At 24.1% G+C, this 25,642-nt stretch overlaps 1 protein-coding gene across 2 annotated transcripts in view; it reads right to left on the bottom strand.

Moving 5' to 3' along the window:
* LOC136977466 (guanylate cyclase 32E-like) overlaps window positions 1-2,373 on the bottom strand; it is a 51,099-nt gene extending 48,726 nt beyond the window's left edge. The window contains exon 1 of one of the 2 annotated variants that reach the window (XM_067272960.1): window positions 1,818-2,373. In XM_067272960.1, coding sequence (XP_067129061.1) covers window positions 1,818-2,270 — 453 coding nt within the window. In that variant the 5' untranslated portion in view covers window positions 2,271-2,373. The remainder of the gene's footprint in view (window positions 1-1,817) is intronic. The other variant, XM_067272961.1, reaches the window with a different exon arrangement.
* Window positions 2,374-25,642: the final 23,269 nt, after the last annotated feature.

Genomic DNA, 25,642 nt, shown 5'->3' with positions numbered 1-25,642 from the left:
AAAAATATTAAAAAGTATGTCACTATTAAATTGGAATTGACATGAAAATTTTAAAAATAAATGTAAAATGTCAAATATTGTTACTTATAATGAAATAACAGATATTGATTTATCTCTTATTTTAAATATTGTAAAGTTAAAGTTATTTTTAAAAATATAAAATTAATTTCATAAAATAATTCAGAAATTTATAATAATAGTTTATGTATGAAATACATTTATTTAAAATAAATATGATTTAAACTTTTTAAAATAAATTTAACATTTATATCGATATATCTTTGTTATACATTCAGTTTATTTTATTGTTATGAAATACTTTAATAATTCATTTATTATAAATAGGAATTAAGTTAAAAAGGAATAATTAACTTTTTAACTGTAAAATATTTTTCATTCTAGCAACTTAAGCATAATTCTATTATTTTTAAAAAAATATTTTCTTTACTTGGTGTTTTTAAATAACAATAAACGTTTATTCACAAAAAGGGAGTGTTTCCCTGTTAAGGGGGGTGTTACATTTAATAGAGGTTGAACAATTTACATATATAAATAATAATCATTATAACATTAATTACATTTACTTGGTGTTTTTGTCAGATACGAAGTAAGATACTTGTTTGCTATAAAAATAACCAATTTATTTCGGTATTCGTTTTTCATTCGATAAAGTTCAGAAAGTTGGAAAAAAGATAATTTAAACATTATATAATGTTATATATTATTATTAAATATATAAGATTTTGTTAAGTAAAGTAAACATATTTCGACGTCATTTTAATTCGAAGTTTTTATCCTGTTTATATTAATTTAATAAGAATTTAACTTAAAACGCATTTTTAACTGTTTAATTAAGTTAATTTTTATATTTTATTAAGAGTTTATTTTTAAGAACATAAATATATATTTTATTATTAATTTAAATTTAATTATTTTATCAAATTATAAAATATTTTTAAAAAATTGCCATATTTCTGTACAAGTATTTTGATATTTTAAGTTCAATATATATATATATATTCATGTTATTATAATGATATACAGCAATATTGGCATTAAAATTTTATCATTCATATTTTTAGAATAGAGGTATAAAATGAAAACTTGTTAAATTATTAATAAAATATTGATATTTAATGAATAAAATAGTAAAATTTAGAAAATTTAGTCTCGGTGATTTCGATAAAAGTTATTATTATATAATGCAAGTATAAAATCTTTTCCTCTGCGAAATTAATTAAAGTTTATATGGTAAATGCTATAAAGATAATCTTAGATTTAAAAAAAAATATATATATATAAAACTTTATTCTGTAACTAAATTTAATTATCTTTTTCCCATTAAAACTCTAAAAAGCATAAAAATTTTTACGTCTAAAACGTGAATAAATTTACAGGATATTAGAGAAAATAATTGTAGTTTTATATAATTACAATTATCTATGTAAATGCCGATGCTCGCATAAGTTTATCATAATTTCCATTAAATTAAATTAGATTTTATAATATTTAAAAATCGAAAATTTTATACGAATTTTTATATTTTTATCGTTTTATTTCTTCTACATTTACCGTAGAAAAATATAAAATAAATACAGGATAATTAAAATATCTTGTAAATATTTTAGTGATCGATGACAGATGATCTGTTTATGTTTATGTCAAATTGACCTTCGTCATTAATTAATGGATTTTAAAATGTAGAATTTTAATGTTTGTAAATTCTTTTATAGTAATAAGCTAATAACATAAAAATAATTGATAGTTTAGAAACTTTAAATGAAAGTTGTAAGTGATTAAAAAGTTAGTTTACTTACGTAAGTTATCATTGGTATCTTCCAAGCACTGGCAACAGCTGCCTCACACGCACAGCTATGATCAGGACCGATAAATCCTACAACACCTTTTTCTTTAAGTTCTGTCATTCTTCGAATGGCAGTTACAGAATCGATATCACCTGTATTACAGATTTCATAACTTAAAGTATGATTAGGGAGAATCTTCCCGTCGGAGTTAATTTTATCGACTGCATACGGTATGGCACCAGCTATTAATTTAGCGATACCACCTTCGTATGAAAAAGTGCCCAAAAATCCAATAATTATGTTAGGTTTTGTATCGTTTCCGTTGATTTCTATATTGTTTCTATTGTTTTCTACGTTTTTGTTACATACTGTGGTGGAGCGAACGCATGATGATTGACCATGTAAATCTGCTGTCACCTGGCAAGTCATCCATATTATCAAGGAGGTTATCACTAATCCCAGCATGAGTCGAAGATTTTTCGATTTATTTTCAGTAAATTACATCAGTTCGAACAATTAGATGATAATTGAATTTAATCTTCCAATATGCATTTACATGCATATCCTCATTTTTTAAATATTACCTGTTAAAAATCAAAATATACTTAACTTTATTTTTATGTATTTACAAACTAAAATTTTAGTTATTAAATCGCTAATTAATTATATCTAAAATTATTTTTAAAATAAGTCTTTTTATAATTTAATTTTTCGCGAAAATTTTAATATTTAAATTACGAAAAAACAGGAAATATTATTAGCGAGTTTAGAAGAAAAATTAGGAAGTAGCTTTCGAAAGTAGATTATAAACCGAATTAATCCTACTTTAAGTGAAGAGTTGTAGAAGTAATTCGGTTCTTTAAGTCAATTCCTGATGTTAGGGAGAGTATTATTATATATTATTTGACAGTCATTTTGTTTCATATCTTGATATAATTAATTTAAAATGTTTACTGGCTCTTAAACAAATCTCTATACGAGATACGCTTCATTAAACACAGTAGGATGACATCTAATTTAAAAAAGTCTTTAATTATATTCAAAGTAATAAAAAACAAAGAAAATGCAATTTAACCAAGAGTTCAATTATTTTAACATGTAGATAACCTAAATTTTCTATATATATTTAATTACTCGTGTTGTTTCATTATCAAAAGACCGGTTACAGCTACTTCCGCTTAGTTTTAGTACAAGAGGAGAAGAAGAAAAAAAAATAGTAATTTAATCTAAAATAATAAAAAGTCAGTCGTATATAATTACCTCACAAGCCTTCAAAATGTATAATGTATATAAATATATATATATTTATATATTTTTTTTATTATAAAATTGTATATCGACATTGACACTTGCGTGTTCTACTCCGGGAGGATGCACGATTCCAACTGGCAACAAGAGCATCAAAAACGACTCCAGCGCACCTAACGGTAACTTAACTAAATTAGAAAATGATATCGGCAAATTTTCTTAGAAAGGAACTGAATTTTAAATAAAATTAAACGATAAAATTGGAAAAATCTACAAATTAGAAATAATAAATGAATAAACAATTATAATTCAACCTTTTCTTTCGTTATATAATATTAAACCAGTGTTTTATAAAGCGCGTAATTATAAATATATAAATCAATTTTTTTTAAGTTTTATTATTAAAAAAAATCTCACAATTAAGTTAATTAATTTATATAATACACAAATTTTGCTTTAATTAATTAATTAATTAATTAAAATAATAAACCTGCTTCGAGTATTCTGTATCACGTCATAGATATATTTAACATTGCTTACCTTTTATATAATTAATTATTTAAATATTATGTGTATATATTTTATATATATACAAACAGTGTTAATATTTTATAATTTTGTCAGATAGATGTTCTACTGAGAATAATCTTGATTATTAAACTTCCCGGAAATGTAGATATCCGGTGACTGACCTCCTTGATACAATTTATTTTTTCATATATGTAAAATACTTTCTACGGACAAAAATAAAATTTTAATTTTTTTATATGGTAGGAAGGTGAATATTATTTTGTTTGGAAAGTACTAAGGTATTTACCAATTGGAATTTTCTATAAATAAAACTTATGTTTAACGCTCCTCCATCACTCTCTTTCGCTCTTCTCTCCATATACATATATAGAGTTTATGTAAAAAATTTTATCGTTTTTTTAAAAATTAAGCGTTTTTCTTTAAAAAAAGCAATTTGTATTTTTAATAAGTATCATTAACATAACTTTTAATACATCATTAGGAAGTATTTTAAACAAACTACTGTATTTCTAGGTCAGTTTGTTTACAGCACTTTTAAAGTCGGTAATAAAATTATTTGCTGAGAAATAATAGTTTCTATATATTTTTCAAGATCTTTAAACTGTTTATACAAACTTTACAAAAAGATTTGAAGATTTTAAATTATAAATATTCGATTTAATAAGAGAAAATAAATTCCTTTTATAGTTCTTAATACTTATCCTCTTATAGTTTGAACAGATTTGTTTGTGTTTTTATCGCATTCTTTACAAAAATAAAATTTCTGATAATTTTGGAATAACAAAATTAATTAACTTACTCTTTTTTCTTTTTAATAATAATTTGTAAAATGAGTTATTAGCGTATAGAGTGTAATTAAATTAACATTTTGACGATGTTCTCATTGATTAAGTGATTTTCTCTTTGTTAAAAATGTCTTAAATTAAAATAAATAGTTTCTTTAGACAAAAGGTAATACTGAAGTATCATTTTTATTACAATTAAATTAATTTTAATTACTTATTCTTTTTAAGATAATTATACAGTTGTTAGTAAAATCATTGGTTAAATAAAGAGAAATTCGTTCCTTTTCAAGCAGTTTCTTTTTTCCTAAGTTGACAATTATTAAAAATAATTATGGTAGATTTAATTTAAATTATTTAAATTTAAATTTAAATTTTTAAGATCGATAATTTTCAAGATTATTAATTGTTTTTAGAATCTCATTAAATTAATACATTTTTCTAAACTGTACTCAAAGTTTTTCTTTTAAAAAGTAACTTAAAATAGAAATAAAATAAAAAAAAACTGTTTAATCTTAGGATAATGAAGTTTTCTTTAATTTTTTAAAAGAATTTTATTAAAGGGTCAACGAATCTTTGTAAACGAATTTTTTCTTAAATTAACCTAATAATTTCACTATCTAATTATTCCAATTCTTTTATTATTAAATTACTCACATTTTTATACGTTAATAGAAATTTATGAATGTTATAAAAATATTTTATTTCTTTATAATTTAGAAAATTAATTTTACATTGTTAATATTAATAAAATTTATAAGTCAATAACCCCATCGAATAAAAATTACTTGCACGTTTTCTTCCTTAGATCTCTGCTATGTTTACTGTTATTATTGGTTGTATGATTGGTATAAGTAATCGTTTACAAAGAGAAACCTTGACATCAGCCAAGAAGTTAGTTATATTTAGTACTAATGACAGATAGTTTTAGTGATGTATACCAGATTGCATAATTTATACCATTTAAAGATGAGTTTTTTCACCATATTACTTAGTAAAATTTAACGAATTAAGTAAAATTTCTGTTTAAAAAAATATATTTTGTTAATTTTATAATTAAATTAAGCAGTTTATGATATAAATAATAATTATTTTTCTTTCGAATTTGCCATATTTTCTCCCTTTAAGCTAATAGTGTCATAGTATATTGCATGCTTTAAAAAATGATAAATTAATTATGTTATTAAAATCACAAAAATGTACGAAAACATGGATATTTTTTCTCGAATTTATAAATAAAAAATAAGAAAATAAGATATAAAAGTGAAAATATTGAAGACGTAGTCATGACCTTGTTCCTTGATTTTTCATCCTCTAATGGAATTTTTAACATTTCTGGAAATTGTAACAGACTCCAATAAGTAATGGTAGCAGTTTTTGTGCTAAATTTAGCACAATTTAACAATTTTACTTTACAACTTCCTTCTTTTCTATGTGATGAATGTAATTGCTTCCAATTTAAGAGCTAAATTACAAATTAAATATAGAAAATTTTATTCAATCAAACAAAAAAACCGAAATACATCTTCAAGACAACAATTTATAAATTTAAATATATCTACTCTTATAAATATTTTGAATAAATTTGTTTATTTGTTTCGAATTAAATTGTTTGTAAGAAAATGTTTAATAAATTTATTAATTTCTTTAGTTATAAATCTGATAAATCACATGTTACTACTGTATTTTAATTTTAAGGAAATAATGTCAGTAATAAATATAAACAAAATTTCTAAGTAGTAAATTATTGAAACCCACACGATTTTATGAAGACACGTGGCGTCAGTAGGAGGGTAGAAAATATTTATATCCTGTATCAACATAAGGTAAATTATAGGTTCGAGATGCATTTTATTATGGATAAGTTCTTATATTATTAATAAATACATAAAAAATTAATATATAAAATATTATTAAGCAAGTTACCATTTAAAATTAATTATAGAAAAATAAATTAAAAGCGAGCATTCAGCCGAATAGAAATATTTTAACATTGTTTTTGTATAAAATTTAATTAAATATTTAAAAATTTATAACAGTTTACAAGAATCTTTTTAATGTTAATGTTTTTCAAATTTTTACTGTAATATTAATTAAGAATTAATTTTTTTATTATGCTTGTCTTGGAAGTTGAAACTTGATGAGTGCTTTTGATATACAAAAATTATCAAAATTTTTATACTATGCTGAAATAAGCTTAAATAAAGTAGAATATTTTGAAAATTTTATAAAATATGGTGATATTTTTAGATAAATATATGTTTTTAAACTGGAACACAGCTTGATACGCACTGATTCTTCAGACATGTAATCCTTATTGGAATCTCAAGTTAGAATTCATTATTCATGTGATGGGAATTTGTATCGTGACATGATAGAGTTGAAAGAAAGTTATATCCTTAAGTACAAAAAGAGAAAACAAAATATTGAGTTATATCCATATTTGAAATAAATAACTCTATTTTACTTAAAAATAAAAGAAAATTGTATTTTAATGATTGCTTGAATTTAAGATTTAAATATTTTTCTCTAATTTATTTAATATGATAAAAATGAAGGTTAAAATCAATTAACAATTACGTTTACAAAATATTTATCATAAAAATCTGATATTTTTAATAATAATGAGGAAAAAAAGAGAAAATGCGCAGCTACTTATTCATTTATAACCTTTTTAAATGAATTTTGAGATGTGATAAAGGATTCATTTGTATATAATATTGCAAATCTACATGTATACATTTAAAAAAAGCATGGAACGTGTATATAGTATTTTATAAATATTATTATATAAAATATCGTAGCTACAATAATTCTTTATCTAAGCTTTTCACCTGAAATTTTTATTTTGAGATTCACCCCTTCCTTTATTTCAAAAATAGTAACTGTAAGCACTAACATATACATTTTTTGTAATAATGTTAAGTATAAAAATGTTAAAATTTAATGAATTTAAGTGTGATTTCTTAAGTATATCATTGTAGATATATATAAAGCAATAGAGAGAGGAGGATTTACATGTAAGCTAAAGTGTCACTTTCTGACCCATCGAAAAGTTTGGTGGACCAAACTGCGTATAAGACATAGATGGGACACAAGAATTTTGTAAATTATATACATACTGAAAGGTACTGTGTCACATACGTTTTCGATCCTAGACTATAAGCTTGGAGAAGATTTAACTTAACTACTTCTTAATTTAAACGTTTAAATTAAACATGTCCTTCATCAATGATAGGGTCGATGATAAGATTTGTTACTTTTGTAGAAAAATTGAATAGAAATGTTTAGTTTAATCAAGACATTTTGCGTAGAGAAGCACTTATTGCAAAAAACATTGCTCATAAAATTATAATGTTTTGAGCGGAGTTGTTGGTATGATAAATTATATTAAAACAAAACCTAAAAAACACGAATTAATAAGCAGCTTTGCTAGTAATGAAGTAAAATATGAATGCTTACTTTTGCATAAGTAAGTCAGGTGGCTGTCAAGAGGTGTAATTGAACTGAAAAATAAATTACATGTTTTCCTTGAAAATGAAAATAATACGTTAGCATGATATATAAAAAATGACATCGACGGACAAATTACCCACGTATCACGAAAAGATTACTCTTTGGAAAGACGAGTTACAGATATCAATCTAGACGTGTTTCCATCCGTACAAGTAAAAAGTAACCAAGAATTTATTTCTTGATACTCTTTCTTGATATTTCTTTATACTAGAACATTTAAGATTATTAAAATATATTTTAACTAAATACTTTTCGTCATTAAACATGCATTAGGAATCAATTTGCTTCAGGCGATTCAATAAATAATTATAAACCTAATTAGACAGTAGAACAACAACTCGTATCCCTGTCATCTGAGTGTATATAAAAATGAAATATGCCGAATTCTTGCTGAATTTTGGATATCTCTTTCACAGGATATTCAACGATATCTAAAAAAAGCTGTTAAAATTTTATTACTTTTTCAATGTCGTACTCGTGAGAACGACATTGAAAAAAGGGATACTAGGATTCTCTATAGAAAAGAACTCTGATTCTCCACATCCACAAACATAAATTCAAGACGATAGAAATAATCGCAAATATAGAAGAAATGAGGGTACCGTTGTCTTTCGTAAGACCTGATTTTGAAGAAGTGCATAAAAATGCCAATGACAAGTATCTCATTAATTTAAATTTTTTACGTCTATAAATAATAAAATTTGAGTAAAGTTAAATTCAGCATTTAAATTTCACACTTCTTTTATACTCGTTCACATACTCTATTGCATTATTACTTTTTCTTCCTTTTTATTTATTTTGAAAGTGTTTACGATTATATTTTTGCATTATTTACACATAATTGGGAATTTTTCCTGCTGATGGACAACTGATATTAAATAAATAAATAATAAGCATTATTAAATTTTAATGATTGTGTCCATTATCGTAATTAGAAGGAAGAATATTCTGAAAAAAACCTTTATTATAGCAAGTTTAGAAAGAATATTCTTTCTAATTTAACTTGCAAAAGTGTTTCATAGTTCTTGAAAGGTTGAGACTACTGTGCTGTAGCTTAGAACCTCAACAAATCTAATTCTGGTCCTAATTATTGATCCTAACACCTAAAAACAGAAGCTTATAAAATCTTCAATAATATATGAATTTTGATTTTAATTCAATTTTTAAGAATGATTCTACTTTAAGCATTTTGCTTCAACATTTTATTAATTAATGAATTGTATTAGTTAATATATTCACTTAATAAAAATTTGGAAGAATTATACTATAAATATAACTTTATAAAATATTTTTTAAAGCTCTGTATTGGTATATAAAATAGGCGACATTTCTAAAATTTAAATAATTTCAAATCTGCCGAAAGTTAGAGAGATGATCATAACTTTTACAATTTATAAAGTAACTGTTGCTATGAATCATGACAGAAAATATTTTAAGATCGATAACACTGTATCAAACTCCAACAAAATGCAACTGTCAAAAGTTTTTCAACTTAGAAAAAAGTTAGTTTTATTCCCTATTTAAAGTGTCAAAAAAAAAATTAGAAAATTCAATTTCCAGGAAAAAAATCTGTATTTTTATTTTTAAAGTAATTTTTTACATTTTAAAAATAAATTTTCAACTTGTTTATTCAGTTTATTTTAATAAAAACTCGGTTTTATTAATTAATAGTTATTTATAGATATATAAACTTATAATCTTATTAAAGAATTCTCTTTTTTTATATGCAACATTTCATTATGTAAAGAAAATCATTCTTCGAAGAGTTTTATTAAATAAATAGTCCTATACTGTATAAACTATTATTTATATAAATTTTATTAATCTAAAAATTAAAAAAAATATATAAAATTTTAATAGATTATTCGTTCCTATTTTCATTATAAAGTAATTTATTACCTGATATAAATAAAACATTGCTAAGAAGTTAGATTATATAAATAAAGTTATAAGTTGAATGTTATATAAGTAAAGCTATTAGTTAAAATATGGTTATTTAAATATAGTTGTAAGCTTTAATTTTTTGTGTGTTAAATAATTTAAATTAAAAAGTAAATTAAGTGATAAATAAATTAAAAATTTTATATTTTCACATTTCTGAATTTAAAAATATAAATTAACAAATTTTTTAATGTAATTTTTAAAAAAAATTAAATTAATAAATTAGAACAAAATTAATCAATTTTTAATATTTACATAATTTTAAATTGTTATATTAGTTTATACATTATTAAAATTAATTTATTTTTTCGTTTACATTATTTCATAATTGGAAAATTTAATTAAAAGAATTTTTAACTATCAAATACGAAGAAAAATAAATTAAAACAGTAAAAAAAATTAAGTTAACATGCAGTAGATATAGCTTTAACAAGTGTAAACTTATTATTAAAAAGATAAAAATTAATTACAAAGTATTTTAAAAATAAATTTATTTGAGTTTAATTGATAAGAAGATTAGAAATCATCATCATCATAGAGAGTTTAATAACATAGAAATAATACAATACAAATTAGCAATACAAAAAGAAAACAATTTCTCTGTTATGGGGGAATAATACAAGTGGTTCGAAGGATTACAAATTAGCAAATCTAAAGTACAAAGATACAAAGATAAGTCATAAACACTATAAACAACGATTTTATGATTGCATACATAATGTTTCATCTATAATTACAAAGACAATGAATACAATAACAATCATTAATTTTGATGTTTCAAATAGTACTTTTCGGAGATTTTAACAAAATAATTGTATATTTCGTAAAGATTCGTTTTACTGAGATTATTTAAATTAAGTTGGAAGTCGAGTAATGAATTATAATTGCATATTTGAGGTATTTTATAATAGCCACGCAAGCTATGAAGTTCTTGACAATTGTGAATTAGATGATATAATGAAAATTCTTCAGAATTACATAAAGGGCAATAAGATCTTGCTAAATCAATATAAATATTATTAATAAAAAGAGTATATTTATTTAAACGGAGTTGAATTATTAATCGTTTTACATTTAAACTAACTAGTTGTGACATACAAGGTTGTGAAGACGGAATCTGTAATAAATGAATATACCATGGGTGATAAGTACTTTGGTATAGTGAATTTTGATCTTTGTTTATTGCCTGGGAAATTGCGGAGTTTATTAAAAGTGAATATCCAAATTTCCAAACATTAATGTTATCTTTAAATAATGACTCCGATACACCAAAACTATTTAGGATTTGGCTTAATTTGTAATGCCATAGATGCTTAAATTTCTGATTTTTACTTTGATTAATATTTTGTTGGTGTAAATATATTATAGTATTATCATTTTTAAATTTGATTCTGTAGTAAAATTCTATAAAACGTTTCAGTAAGAACGGGAAGAACCAAATTCGGTTTACTTCATGCCGCAAAGCATATCCTGTAATAGTTATAAGAAGATTAGAAATAATTAGTTTTAAATTAACTTAATTAAGGTGATAAATTTCTGATTAAAATCATTAAAACTTTAAAAATTGATTAAGAAAAGATTAAAATTACATATTTTATTATTATTATATCTAATTTTTAATAAAATAATTATTCATAAAAATAATTAATATTAGCTTAAGATAAAATTTTTAATTAAAAATTATTATTAATACATTTTTAATTAAAATTTTTATCTTAAGCTGTTAAGGACTTTATCAAATGTTATACAGACAATAAATTATCAAATGAATCTTAAATCTTTTAAATAGAAATATTAATAAATTACATTATAATATTTTTATTTTAGAATTCATTAAATTTATTAATTAAAATAATTTTTCATAAAATTTCTCTAATTTATCTCACTAAACTTAATATTTTTCAAACAAAACATTATAGGTTCTTAATGGAAAATGGTTTAAAGTACTTTTATTTTTTATTTTAAAAAAATAAGCCGTCAGATCCAAGTTACAGATAAAAATATCCCAATTATCGAAAGCCTTTAAAACTGTACACCTACAAGTCTCCAACCATGCCAAAATATTCTAAAATTACTTCCTCCATATTGAGACTTCTGCTAAACCCCTTATGGCTATCACATGGGAGTTGTAAGAAATGATACTTAGAGTGGAACAAACTGGGAAAAAACTCGAAAGAGAATATAAAAAGAGAAAGGAAGAAGAGGTGACATTAAGTAAGAAGAAAAAATAATGCACCGAATAAACTAAAATAATAATAACTTACCTCAACTTTATGAACTGAATATTGAAAATTAATATATGAATTACTGTAACTATATTAAACGTGCTTATATAATTAAATTAATGTTTAAGATATTAAATTTCCATTAATGTAACAGAAAATAATTGTATACAGTTTATAATAATTTGTATAAACGAGTGGAACTTTATAATATATATTGTTAAGTTAATTTTTATGCCTTTGTGTCCTTTTTAACTCTATTTAAAATTTATTTTGTATACTAGTACTTTCTATATATTAACAGGACTTATTATACTGGAAATTATGGATGCAGATATTTAGTCTTACAGATCAAAAATAATGTTCTTTATTTAGTTTACCTGAGGGATTTAGTTCACTTGATTTAGTTCACCTGAGTTCACCATTATTTAGTTCACAGGTGAACTAAATAAAGAACATTATTTTTGATCTGTAAGACTAAATGTCTGCATCCATAATTTCCAGTATAATAAGTCCTGTTAATATATAGAAAGTACTAGTATACAAAATAAATTTTTAAATATATTGTTAAGTCTTTAATTCTGATATATTCTTCTAATTCTGTTATGTAAGGTCAGAATTTAAAAATATTATATTACATTTTTACAATGCCAGAATTTAATCAAGTTTCGAAATATAAATATATTATAAACGATTACGTAATTATAGGAATCTTATACAATAGAAGGTTGAAAGGATTACTAATTTAAAAAATTTCGCCTCTGATTTTTAATGAAGATGGTCTGTAATTAGCATCACAACTATTAAGCGAATAGTGGATAAACGTGTACAAAACTGATCAATAAATAAAACAGTTCGATGAGATGTCCTGATCACAGACAACCTGACGTCTTGGGTTATACGTTATCTTTGATCATAGAAGAAAAACTAAAATTCTGTCTAAATGGGAGTAACATTTTGCTGATTTTTCGTCTTAAATAGCCCTTTTAGATTTTCAAAGTTAAGCCGATTATATTTCTGATACCGGAGAACTAAAGCTTTTAAAATGTAAGATAATAGGAGATACGAATATCTAGTATTACGACTAATGATTCGATCCATGCCAGAAAGGAAGAGAACAAATAAAAATATTGCAACGAAAAGGAACATCATCAATCACGAAAAGTTATATCACTTAAAATTTCGCAGTTTTAGAGATGCGATGCGACAAAGTTGTGTAAAGACGAAGATATCGCAATGTAATCCTTGCATTAAGTTTTTATATTCGTTTGGCTTAATACAATTACAGATATCGATGGTCTGTTTAATTTGAAATATAACTTAAACTATTTAGCAGAGTGTAATTTACACTTTTGGCTATCTTTGAAAGCATCAACAGAATCGATCCATAGCTGAAAACTCGAAAAGTTAGTGCCTCCAGTGCTGTCAATCTGTAGGAATATCGATATAAGGTATTAGTATGAACCAGAAAATTCTGCTAAAAGCAATTTCATTGTATCAGATCGAGTAACTTTAACTTTCTCTTCCATTATTATTAATCAGTTGATTTGCAATCATTACTCAGTATAATATAAATACAATAAATATAGGCTTATACATATATAATATTTATTTACACGAAGCATATGTAATGGGTGTGTTGGTGTGGGTGTGTTATTACTGTTGAGTTATATAGAAATAAAAGTTTAATCATATCTATTTAGTTAATCGTTCTAATAGATTTAGCCTATAATGCAATTTAATATCTATATTATATTTCATTACAGATATGTATAAAATAGCAGATTTAAAATGTAGTGAAGTGAAAATCATAGATTTGTTCATCTATTTTGCATTTCAAGAAATCGTTTATAAATTACATAGAGATAATTTCAACTTTTTAGCTAATTTTTAAGTACATAGACCAGTTTTCAGTTTGTTTTTTTTTAATCTAAATTACTTTTAAATTTTGATAAAATATTTTTATTTTGCAATGAAGATTTTAACAGCATCTTCGAGAACTATGTAAAGGTAGTCTATTAAAATAAGATCTTCCTAAACTTTCATAACTTTTCTAATAGTAAAATATGAATGATTCAATATTTTGTAACGTGATATATTCTCACCGTTTAAATTTATTATTGTTTATACAATTATTGCATTATTTATTTTACGTTTGCTATACAATCTTATATTCAACATAATTATTGTCATAGAATTATGGGCAGTTGAATTTTTAAAGAACTTTTATTGCTTTCGGATTTTAAAACAAATAATATCTTATAAATAGTGACAGAAACATAATTGATCAATATTTCACAAATATGCTTGAAGATTCGACATAATTTATTATGGGTAGCATAGATTGGGAACGGCATTGTTCCCGATTGTCAACCTCAGACTCACCCGTAATAGACATAATTGTTTCCAGATAATAGAGCCTTAATGTACTGGTACCACGAATTAAACGTTAAATTGTATTTTTCGCAATTACATAATTATACACTAACTCAAACTCAGCCTTCTTACTAGCCCTGTATTGGATGTATCTAGTATACATAATTATAGTTGTAACTATTTTGATAATAATCGATGTAGAGTCAATCGATCTTGAAAAGTGATTATCAAGAAACGACAGTATGAAATATGCCTGTTGTACGGCAAGATGACAGCTTTCATTCTATAAACTGTACAAGCAACAGATATTCCCTCGTGTACAACAGTAAAGATTATAACTTTCCTAATCTAATAACAGTCGATGAGAATATTGAATGATAAATTATCGAACTTATTGATATGTATTTTCTTTGGGAATTTCTCGTCAGATTTCATTAGAATAAAGATGCGAAAGAAATATATCTTCCTCTTCTCGAGAGCATGGAAAAATCTTTCGTGTATAACAGACATTTTATGAGACGTAAATACTCATTTTTGATAATATTAACATGAACACGTTAGTTGTTTATCATTTATTTTGGAATTTTTCAAATTAAATTATTATTCTTATTAATTACTTATATAATAATATTAATAATATAATACACATATATAATAATGATAATTTATAACAGGGCCAAAGAGAAAGAGGGAAAGTCGTGGCTTGAGCGTAATTTGTAAAATTAAGTTTTAAATATGACGTCCAGAATTTGTATAATTTCAAGTACATAAAGAAAGAAAAAGAAATGTAACAAACTAAAAGCGTCAAGTAGAAAAAAAGGTATGAAAAGGAGAAAAAAGTGGGTCTAAAAATGGCTAAACTGACATTTTATAAATTACTTATATACTGATATATAAATTGGTTATTTTGTATAAGAAGATCTATAAAATGATTCTGTTGAAAATTTTATTCTATTTTTGAGGGTTATAATAAAAGAAATCTGGAACTGTTCCGGACGAAAACTAGATATATGATCACCCTAGTACAGAAATCGTATATTGACCTTACATTTAAGACCTATAATCACATTCAACCACCATATTGATAAATAATTTAATAACATTAGAAAATTAATAAATTTATTATTTATATGTTAACATTTTTATTATAATTTTAGTTATTTTAATATTGTTAAATTAATACTTATGTTTTTATCTTGTATGTAAGGTATGGAATCGCCAAGACGCGCGATTCCCACCTGTTTGTTATAACGAACTGTCATAACGGAAAAGTCGTTAGGATCGGCCGTTGGAATATCCAAGACTGGTATATACGAGAGATTAAACGCCCAAGAAAAAGACACCAAGTATAATGGAGCGATGAAATAAGGAAAGTGGTTGGCATAAATTGGAAAACCGAAGCATTGGACAGGAAAAAATGAAAAAATTAAGGAGACCTTCATCCAATAATGGATTGACAATGGTTGATAATGATGACGATGATATAAGATAAAAATGTATATATATATATATAAATTTAGTGTAATGTTTACATCAATACTGTAATTTCATGTGTTTAAATTTAATTACGCTTTATTCTTTGGGTTGATATTTTATTATTAATAAATTTATGATCATATATTAATGTACTTAAGTTTGTATTCTTATATTTTTAGTTATTATATTATTAGGTTTTTTTGTTTTTCATTTTGGATGCTATTCAAATTTCACTATCAAAATACGAAATATTCTTTTTATTATCGACTTTTTATAGTTCAAATTATATTATTTTTTAGAGTTGGAAATAATTAAAGAAAATACTCGTATATTGAAATTTGATTAAATTTTATTTTTGTGAAAAAATATTAAAGGATATTCAGATTTCTTTAATAAAATTAACAATTATTTTTTAATGTTTCTTCAATTAACTAAAATAAACCGCAAATTTTAATTATTAACTGAACATGATGACGAATTACATTATGTAATCAAGCATTTCTTGGTTTTATGAATTTAATTACATTTCGTGATAAGGTCATAATATTCAATGATAGCAATGATTTACATGTGATAACGGGCTCAATTTCTTACACACATATTTTGCAATTACTCACATTGCTCACACGTGGTCAAGTGAGCAACATGAATTAACTTTTGTCCAAACCACAAAAAAAAAAATTATCTTACTATGTATTAATAGTTGATGACATAAGAATAAGGAAAAATAAAAGAAAATTTTTGCAGTTACATCTGCTGATGTTAGAACTGCAAGAAATATTTACAGATGTATTCGCTGATAGAAGATTAAGAAAAAATAAAGAAAAAGAAAAATAGCTCATAAATTATTCGTTAATGGAAGATTTACATTTACCAGAATTAACGTATATTTTTCTAAATATTAATTTTTTTTTTTTTTTAAATAGAAAGGGTGAATGGACTCTTCCCACTCATGAGACTACCTTAATTGCTAATTGTTTAATTATTTTCGTACTTTAACAACTCTTGGTGAGAATTGTTTATATGTATATTTAGATTCTTGAATAGTGTCATTATATGTATTATTGTTCAAAATTTAGTGTGATATATTTGATTTTATATCGAGGTATATTATATCTCATATGTGATCACCGTATAGATGATTACATTTAAAATGTGCTATATCAGTTCTGTTAAGATTTTATCTTATTCACAGTAAAGAATTAAAATAGCTATAATCTATTTAATTTTAATAACTTATAAGCATCAGTTTGATAATTTAATATCATGAAATATGGGTTGTATTTCTCTTGTTGCTAGTTAAGACCCTATTAACTCATAGAACATATAATTTAATTAACAATTAAGTCACTTATCATACTAAAAGATTTTTCGAAATCTTTTAAAACTTTATATTTATTAATATATTATTGTTCTAGAAATTCATGATAGAAAATTTAATTGAATTAAAGCAAAAAGAAATTAATAAAGACATAGGCTTATAATTTAACTACAAGATTATTAGAAAGCAGAGTTAACGGAGATGAAGTTAAAAGCAAATTCCCATTAAGCTTACAACGATAATATTTTTGCTGTTTCATAATTTAATAAATTTAACGTTATAATAAGTAATATTCGGTATCGTCGTTCTTGTAATAAATTCTATTAGCAGCAGTATTTGATTACAATTGCTTATTATATAATTAAATTCTGTTTATACTTAAAGATTAAATTCAGACTTAAGCTTTAGGGCTGCTTAATTTACATATTTACTTACATTTAAAATATTCTATAGATAGTGCTTATTTTTTACATGTATAATTTATTCAATTATGCTAGTTTTTTCTTTATTGAGTAACAAATTCTTCACTGATTAGCTTAATTTAATAACAATGAAAGCTTGCGGATAATCTATAAGGCATGATAAAGGTAAATATCTTTTACATTAAAAGATATGAGTGCATTTTTATCTTGTATATGTCATATAGTTCTTAACTAATAGTCAAGTCAAGAAGCTATTAATTTGTAACTTATGTGCTTAATTTAACAGATATAAATCGATATAAATCTTGTTTTAAGAGTATATTTGGTTGTTTCATATTAGAGTTGATATTCCTTTCGATAGTTTATGGCTTTTATAATTAGACATTAATAATTATAGGTTTATAAAATCAAATGTTATCGATATTTAAGCCAAAAATGTTTATAGTGATAAATATTCAAGAATTGCGTTATCTTTAAATTTTTCCCGAAAATTTATTAAGTATATAAAGTTTTATTTTTTTTCTGTTTAAATTTTATTTATTTTTCATCTTTTAAGTATTATAATTAATTAAAACAAAATTTAAGATGTTTTAATTTTTAAAATATTTTTTCAGTCAAATAGATTATTATTATGTGGTAATTTATATCACGTAATAATAATACAATACTCTTTTCATTATCATTTATCCTTCTTCGTGCATTAGTAAAGTGGAAATTTTTAATGACAAATTGTTAAAGAATTAGTTAAAGAATAACTTAGTAAAATATTAATGAGTTATTTGTAAAAATATTTTTGCCAGCCATAGAAATAAAATTTTTTGAGTAGAAAGAAGTGTAATTAATATTAATAAATTTATTTATTAACGTTAAATAGAAAGTTGAATAGTAATTTGCAATGTTTTTTTTTCTTTTCTATTCCTGCAAAAAGTCTTTAATTAATTTGTAATGTTCTCGAAGTTGACATTAATTAAAAAAACAAAAAAGTAAGCTAATTCTTTATTTTATTACATAAGAAACAGTTAGTTGCATTTCTATAATAATTATGAGGTTTTAGTTTAGTTTTTACACAGAATATGTTTAAATTATCACAAAATTAATAAATAAATGTATTTTTTATTAAAAATTTGTCTACTGTACATAATGAAAATGTATTTAAAGCATGGATATTAAATATAATAATTTAAAAGTTACGCTTTAATAGTTTGTAAAATTAAAAGTAAAATGGGGAAATTTATAGTTATAACATTATAGTTAGCATTTAAGACAATTTTTTTGTAGAATAGAAGAGTAAAAATTACATTTAACCAGTGCCATCATTTAAACGAATTTGTAATTTCCTAAATTTCGAAATTTTTTAACAAAAATTGTAAATTTTAAGATAAAATTCATTTAAAATAATAAATAATTTTTTAATAAAATATCATATCTCTGTTGTTATTTATTACAAATAAAATATGTTTAAAATAAATTTTATTGTTACTATTTTTTGTAAAGTTGTGAAATAATTTTAATGCATCGTATTTATTTTGTTTTTAAATTCTTGTTTTTTTATTGAGATAAAGTTGAATAAAATAAAGATTTTCTCGTTCCATTATCTTCGTTGGTACAGCGAGTTTTCAACATCTCCTTGTGTCTGACTTTCAATGACATTTTGATACAATACTTTGTGCTTTTCCTTCAGGCAGTTAACTCCAAGATACAATATTTCCTTACATTGTTCGTGTTTTCATATCTTTATCTGAATTATTGATCAATAATTCTGAGTCTCACTCGCTTATAATACCTAATAATATCGTATACATTATATATCAATCAATAATTCTATTGATTTGGTTCACTTAAAATAAACCAAATCATAATATATAATATTCAATAAAACGAAAGTTACAGCATATATTATGTGTAATACATACAGAATTTTTCATATGTAGTGATTTTATAAAGGTATCAATATAGATTTTACAAAATAAATAAATATATTTCATGACTCTATGAAAAAGTATTAAAAACTAATTAAAAATAGAGGAATTAAATATAGATTATACGAACAGAATTTTTAATTTATTTTTAAAACTAATTTATTGAAAATGATAGTTTAATCAAACTTATGAACTCTACGAGAGTATGAAATATTCAATTAATAAATAAAATTATTTAAAATAAGATAATATATTTATAAATATTTTAAATAAACATCGCTTATTTTATGTATAACACGATAATAAATTAATTTCAGCATAAAAGAGTCAAAGCAAGTGCAAAAAAATTTGATAAGTTGTATTTGTTGGAAAGCCAATATTAAGAAGCTAGGCTTTTTTTAAAGTTCAATTTTAAGAATTAGAATTTAAATACTAAAATCTTTTATAACAAAAACAATTCTTTATAATATAATGTAGCATTTATCGATCTTAAAATAAAATAATTTATTACAAACATTTTCATTCATTAACCTTTTCATCTTCCTGATTAGAGTAAATTATATCAAATAAATTTTCAAGAAAATCTATTCAAATATATAAAATCTTTAAGACAATACACAAATACAAATGTTATCAATTTAATATTCTTGGAATTTTAATTCGAAAAGAGATTAAGCCGCAAAATATTTTGATTTCTATTAAATAAATAATAAATATATTTATGTAATCTTGTCATTAATTAAAGATTCTAAACTCAAATTTCTAGATTTTATTTTATCCCTTCTTAATCGTGATTATATCGATTAGGTTATTGATAACTTTTCAAATGTATGAATACACGAGGAAATTAATATGATAAAAACATATGTTTATCAGGCTCCCGACAGTCTATTAATCCATATTTATAATCTTTTCATCTGTCTGCCTGTCTGTCTAAATCATAACTTCGAGATCTTAATATGTTTACGAAAATCAGGAAATTATTAAAAGAATAGGACCTTTAAAACTTTCAGAATTCAAAATATTCTAATTGGTTTAAAAGTCGATATATCTTGCAATTCTTTTATTTAAAATAAATAAAAATTTATTCAAATATAATTTAAAATTCATCTTACAATTATTAAGCAATTTTAATATATATTTGACTCTTTACAATATTATCTTGCATGCATGATTTTTAATTACATTAGTTTACATTCTTATAAAACCTTAAATTAATATAAACGTTGTGTAAATGTAATTAAAATGTAACTTTTATTTGAAATTTTTTAATTAATTTATATTGCTTGTGCTCCATTTTACATCATTCCTCAAGTCACCTTTAAACATTTTACATTATCTTCAATATTAAAATTGAATATAAAACTATACAAGAATTTAAGGGACGAAAAAGATCTTTCCAGCATTATACAAGTGCATGTATGTGACTCATGCTTATTCATGTGTTAAAACAATCGAAGGGAATCAATTTAAGACGATTAAGCACAACGTACAAATATTTTCTGACTGTAAAGTATAAAGACACATGGCAGAAATTGTTTAAAAAGTGGGTTTTATTTTGTTAGAGAACATGTTTAAAACACCGCTTCGCAGCAATACCGTTTTCAGCAGTATTGCTGCGAAGATGTGACGGTCGAAATAAAGTTATTGATGGTACATAGCATTTCTGGTGTCACTGTTTCACAGGTTTCGAGTATGAGTCTCTCCAGTTTGCCAACATCACGCACTGCTTCTAAATACGCATCATATACCGATGCTTTTAGGAGACCCCACAGGAAATATTCAGAAGAGTGAAGTCTAGGAAATATGATGACCATGAAACGGGGTCTGGAACACGGAACATTTTGGTTTGATATTTGAAAAATTAATTTTGTTAAATGATTCATTTTATTTTACTATTGTCGTTGCATTTTCCATAATGAATCAAGCTTTTTTCCCTGGATATATACTTAGATATCGGTTATTTTATCGTTGAAACACATGCATACATCCGTGCTATGCTAGAAAGATTTCTTTTTCTTCTTGGCAGATGTTTAAATGGATATTCTGTATATGTTCTCCTTAAAAATAAAAATAATATATCAATACATAAATAACTTATATAAGTGTCTTATAAAATCAATATTATTATTATATATTAAATGTAAGTAAGCATTAATTTTTTTTTCATTTCAGCTTCTGATATTATATTTACTTAGTTGTAAAGTTTAAGTACACTATTTTATTATTAATGATTTTCATTTTCGATTTTTTTTATTTGTTATTTACAGTGTTATTTACGCTATTATGAGAAGGAATTTCTTAATTTTTCTTTATTTTGTTTTTTACAACGTCAATTTTGCGAATATGACATCGATAAAAATTCATGTTATAAGGTCGCATATAAAGAAATTTAACAAGTTATAAAAAATCGTATTTTGATATTTTATATTCCTTTAAAACTAAATTTTATTCAGATATATTCGTACCATAGATTTACGTGAATTTCCTGTATAAGTAACTAAGTAAGGCAATGCATTGTTGATCGTCTCATCGATCATGTTTTCGTTCTACTTCTGGCATAAAGTACGATAAAATAGCAAATATTCCTTATTGTCTCTTTCGTAGCTTTAAATTAACTATTTTTTTTGTAAGAAATGGATATATTTATTACTTTAATTAAATTACAAACATTTTTAATTAATTTACTTTAATGTATTCAATATAATTTAAATATTTGCTTGAAATTACTACAAAAACGTTTTCAAATTACGTTAATTATTGCTAAGATTTTTGTATATTTTAGCTTTAAGTAAGGTAATGTAAAGATTTTTTATATAGGGTAAAACCGGGTCGAAAGAGACGCCTAGAGGTGTTTATTCAAATAAAACTCAGTAAAACAAGTCACTAGTCACTTTAGTGGTGGCTGTGCTTATCGTTTTTGTGTTTGATTATCTTTCGAATGGCTGTTTTTCGTTAAAAATAAGTTTTTGTTTAACATCGCTGATAAACATTTTTGTCACATTCACAATTATATAAAAGACTCTGAAATTCGAATGTGTTCACGTGATATTTCTGCTTCGTGTGAAAGTACGGTTAGTTAATTGTGTTGTAGTCAAAGCCAGAAGTTCTCCTAATAATTTTAATCTAACATATAGAAATAGGCATCTCTTCAGTACGGTTTGGGAGAGATGCCTACTGAATTTAAGGCAGAGATGGGTATTTTTTCTGAAATATTTTATTTTGAACTTAATTAAATTTACTAATTTTAGATGCCTGCTGAATACAAAAGAAAGAAAACTGGTGCCAATGGATTAAACAGGACTTAGTTATTCCAGCTTAAACGGTTTACATACTAATCGTCTAAATTACTATCAAGCAAGCAAAGAATTTAACATTTTATATCTCTTCGCAGTAGACTTAAAGATAGTAATTTAGACAAGCGAGCATTTGAATCAAATCAAATTCAATATTAAGTACCCAAAATGAAAAAAAACACTTGCTCATAATAAAATATAAGTTACAAACTCAAGACGGTCCACCAGTGTTCAATGGTTTTATCTATAAGGCAGTGGCCTTGTGGATAAAACCACTGAACACTGATGGTCTTGGGTTCGCGCTTCACCAACAGACTAGCCATGTGGAGTTTTCCGGGATTTCTTCACGTTAGTAACACATAAATAGGGGCCAGTTTCCCATGAAAAGACCTCTCGGGAGACATTCTTCCTTCGGCAGATTGCCCATGAGTCGCATTGTCATAAGCTTTGTTATGACAATGCGACACATGAGGGTGAGATGCCTCAAGCATTAGGCAACTCTCCCAGAGGCACGGAAGAGATACCAAAACGGACGAGTGTCATTTTATTGCTTCCTCTATGTTATGTCAAGTTTTTGTTTAGCTTTTTTGCTTTTGTTAAAAGCGAACTCTTAGCTGTATATGCGTTATATATTTATTTCTCCTGTAACCCACAGTTAAGAGAGTTATATACGATTTATAGAAACTATAGGCGTCTCACCCGGTTTTACCCTATCTTTTATCTGTTTTCCATGACAGGAAAATAAATATATTATATGAACTTGCATTATGAAAAGACAAAACATTTTAAAGTAAATGAATTTTTTTTTTTTTTCCTACTTCTAGATCACCAAATCAAACATTTTCCCTTAGTATACAGCTGTACATATGTTTTGGCATGGAAAAATATTTTTATGCTGGAAATTTCTCTCGTATTCGAACACACTAATGAGTCCTGGATCAGTTACAAGGTTTGTTTCTTCAATGCATCATTATTTTCTCTAGTTGGTTTTACACTATGGCACCAACGCTTAGTCTGTTGAATGCCTTCAAGTAGCAAATAGGAGTTCTCTTTTTGAGGTGAGGTCTTCATTTATCTCAAACTGTGTTTTTACCTTTGCTAGTTCACAATTTCATTTAGTGTATGTCTGGGATATATCGAATAGAAAATGGAAGTTCTTGTTTAACTATTTTGTTAGTTCTGATATTAGAGACAGTTACAAGGCGCGTTCAAAATATTTTAAATAAACTTTCTACAATTTAGGAAACATTTAGAAAAATTAACTTCCTTTGGAAACGATAAAATTTTATTTTGATTCGTCTTGTGTCAGTTCTATTGACTCAAAACCGTTTTTTTTTTTAAATTTCTAATTTTGGGTAAAAAATTCATTAGAAACTAAATTGGGTTAATAGGATAGTTACAGAAGAATGGCAGTTCCAATTTTAAAAGGAAAATGGTTTGAGTAGACACAAGAAAAAATGCCAATCCTTGAAAGAACCTGTTTTTTATGCTTTTTCAATTGGATAAATCATTGTAGAAAGTCAGTTGAAACTCAGAATAATTACTTTGAAAAAATTTATAATATAAAAAATTTATTTAATGAATTTTGATTTTTGATCCATCCATTTTTGAACATGTTTCATATTTTTTAATATTATTTATCTATAATATATTGATGTCATAAAAATTTCTGAATGTAAAAGCAAAAGCTACAATTAATCATTTTGAATTATGTAAGGCTCAATTATTCATAACCAATTTTTTTTTGTGTGAGAAAGAGAAATCTTTTTGTTTTTTGTCTATTATCTTTTATATAATATATAACAGGAATAACCTGACATTACAAGCTGACTGATGTATCAATAAATACTGATTTAACCGTTAAAGAATACTGTCTGAATGTTGAAATCTCTATTGAACAATTCACATTTTACTTATACAGTGAATATATGAAGAAGGTCGCTACGACAGGTTATAAAAATTCGTATTTACAATAAACATGAAAAATAACATATGAATTTGAAAATTCATAACTTCTCATTATGGATGTTAAATTACAAGACATTGAGGTTGTTACTCGTAATTTTCAATATAAAAAAATTCTTTAATAAGTTTAAAAGAATTGTTGTAAATAGAAAACAATATCTTTTACTTTCTATGGTACTATTTAATATATTTTAGAATTAGAGGAATCGACACATTTCAATCCTATTTTATAATGATCACATGTTCATTTTTTAATTTAGTTTATTTAATATTATTATGCAATTAATGAGCAAAAGTTTTAATATAAAAGTTTTATTAGAATCAATAAGGTAAAAGAGTGCAGAAAATAAAATCTTTTTATCTAAAAATATCACTTTTCTGCAGTACATTTTTATAGTTTAACCATTTCTTTCTTTTAGATATCACGAAACTCTTGCGTCATAAAATCTTGTTCCTTACTTGAAATGTGCTAAACTTAAAAAATAACTTTAGAATATTTTTAGACTTACAGTAAGTCAGTTATTTTTAGGATTTATAAGGTTAATGATAACGTTTCCAAGTCATTTCTTAATTTTCTCATAAGGATAACCATGAATATAATCTGAATGTAATCTAAAAAAATAAATAAAATTGAGTTTATTTCAGTAAAATACAGATAAGGAAACAATATAACATACACGACAGCTAATCAATCATAAATACCGTAGAGAGCATTCACGCGATGAAGAATTGGAGTACACATGGCTCAGATGATATCGATGTCTGACATCAGTAACAAATAGATAAAGATGTGCTCGGAGAAAAAGGTATAGAAGATATTCA

This window comes from Centruroides vittatus, unplaced genomic scaffold (genome assembly GCF_030686945.1).
Source record: "Centruroides vittatus isolate TY-2023 unplaced genomic scaffold, ASM3068694v2 contig_459, whole genome shotgun sequence".
Classification (NCBI taxonomy): Eukaryota; Metazoa; Arthropoda; class Arachnida; order Scorpiones; family Buthidae; genus Centruroides; species Centruroides vittatus.
Note: the sequence above shows the minus strand (reverse complement) of the source record. Positions and strands in the feature narration are given on the sequence as shown.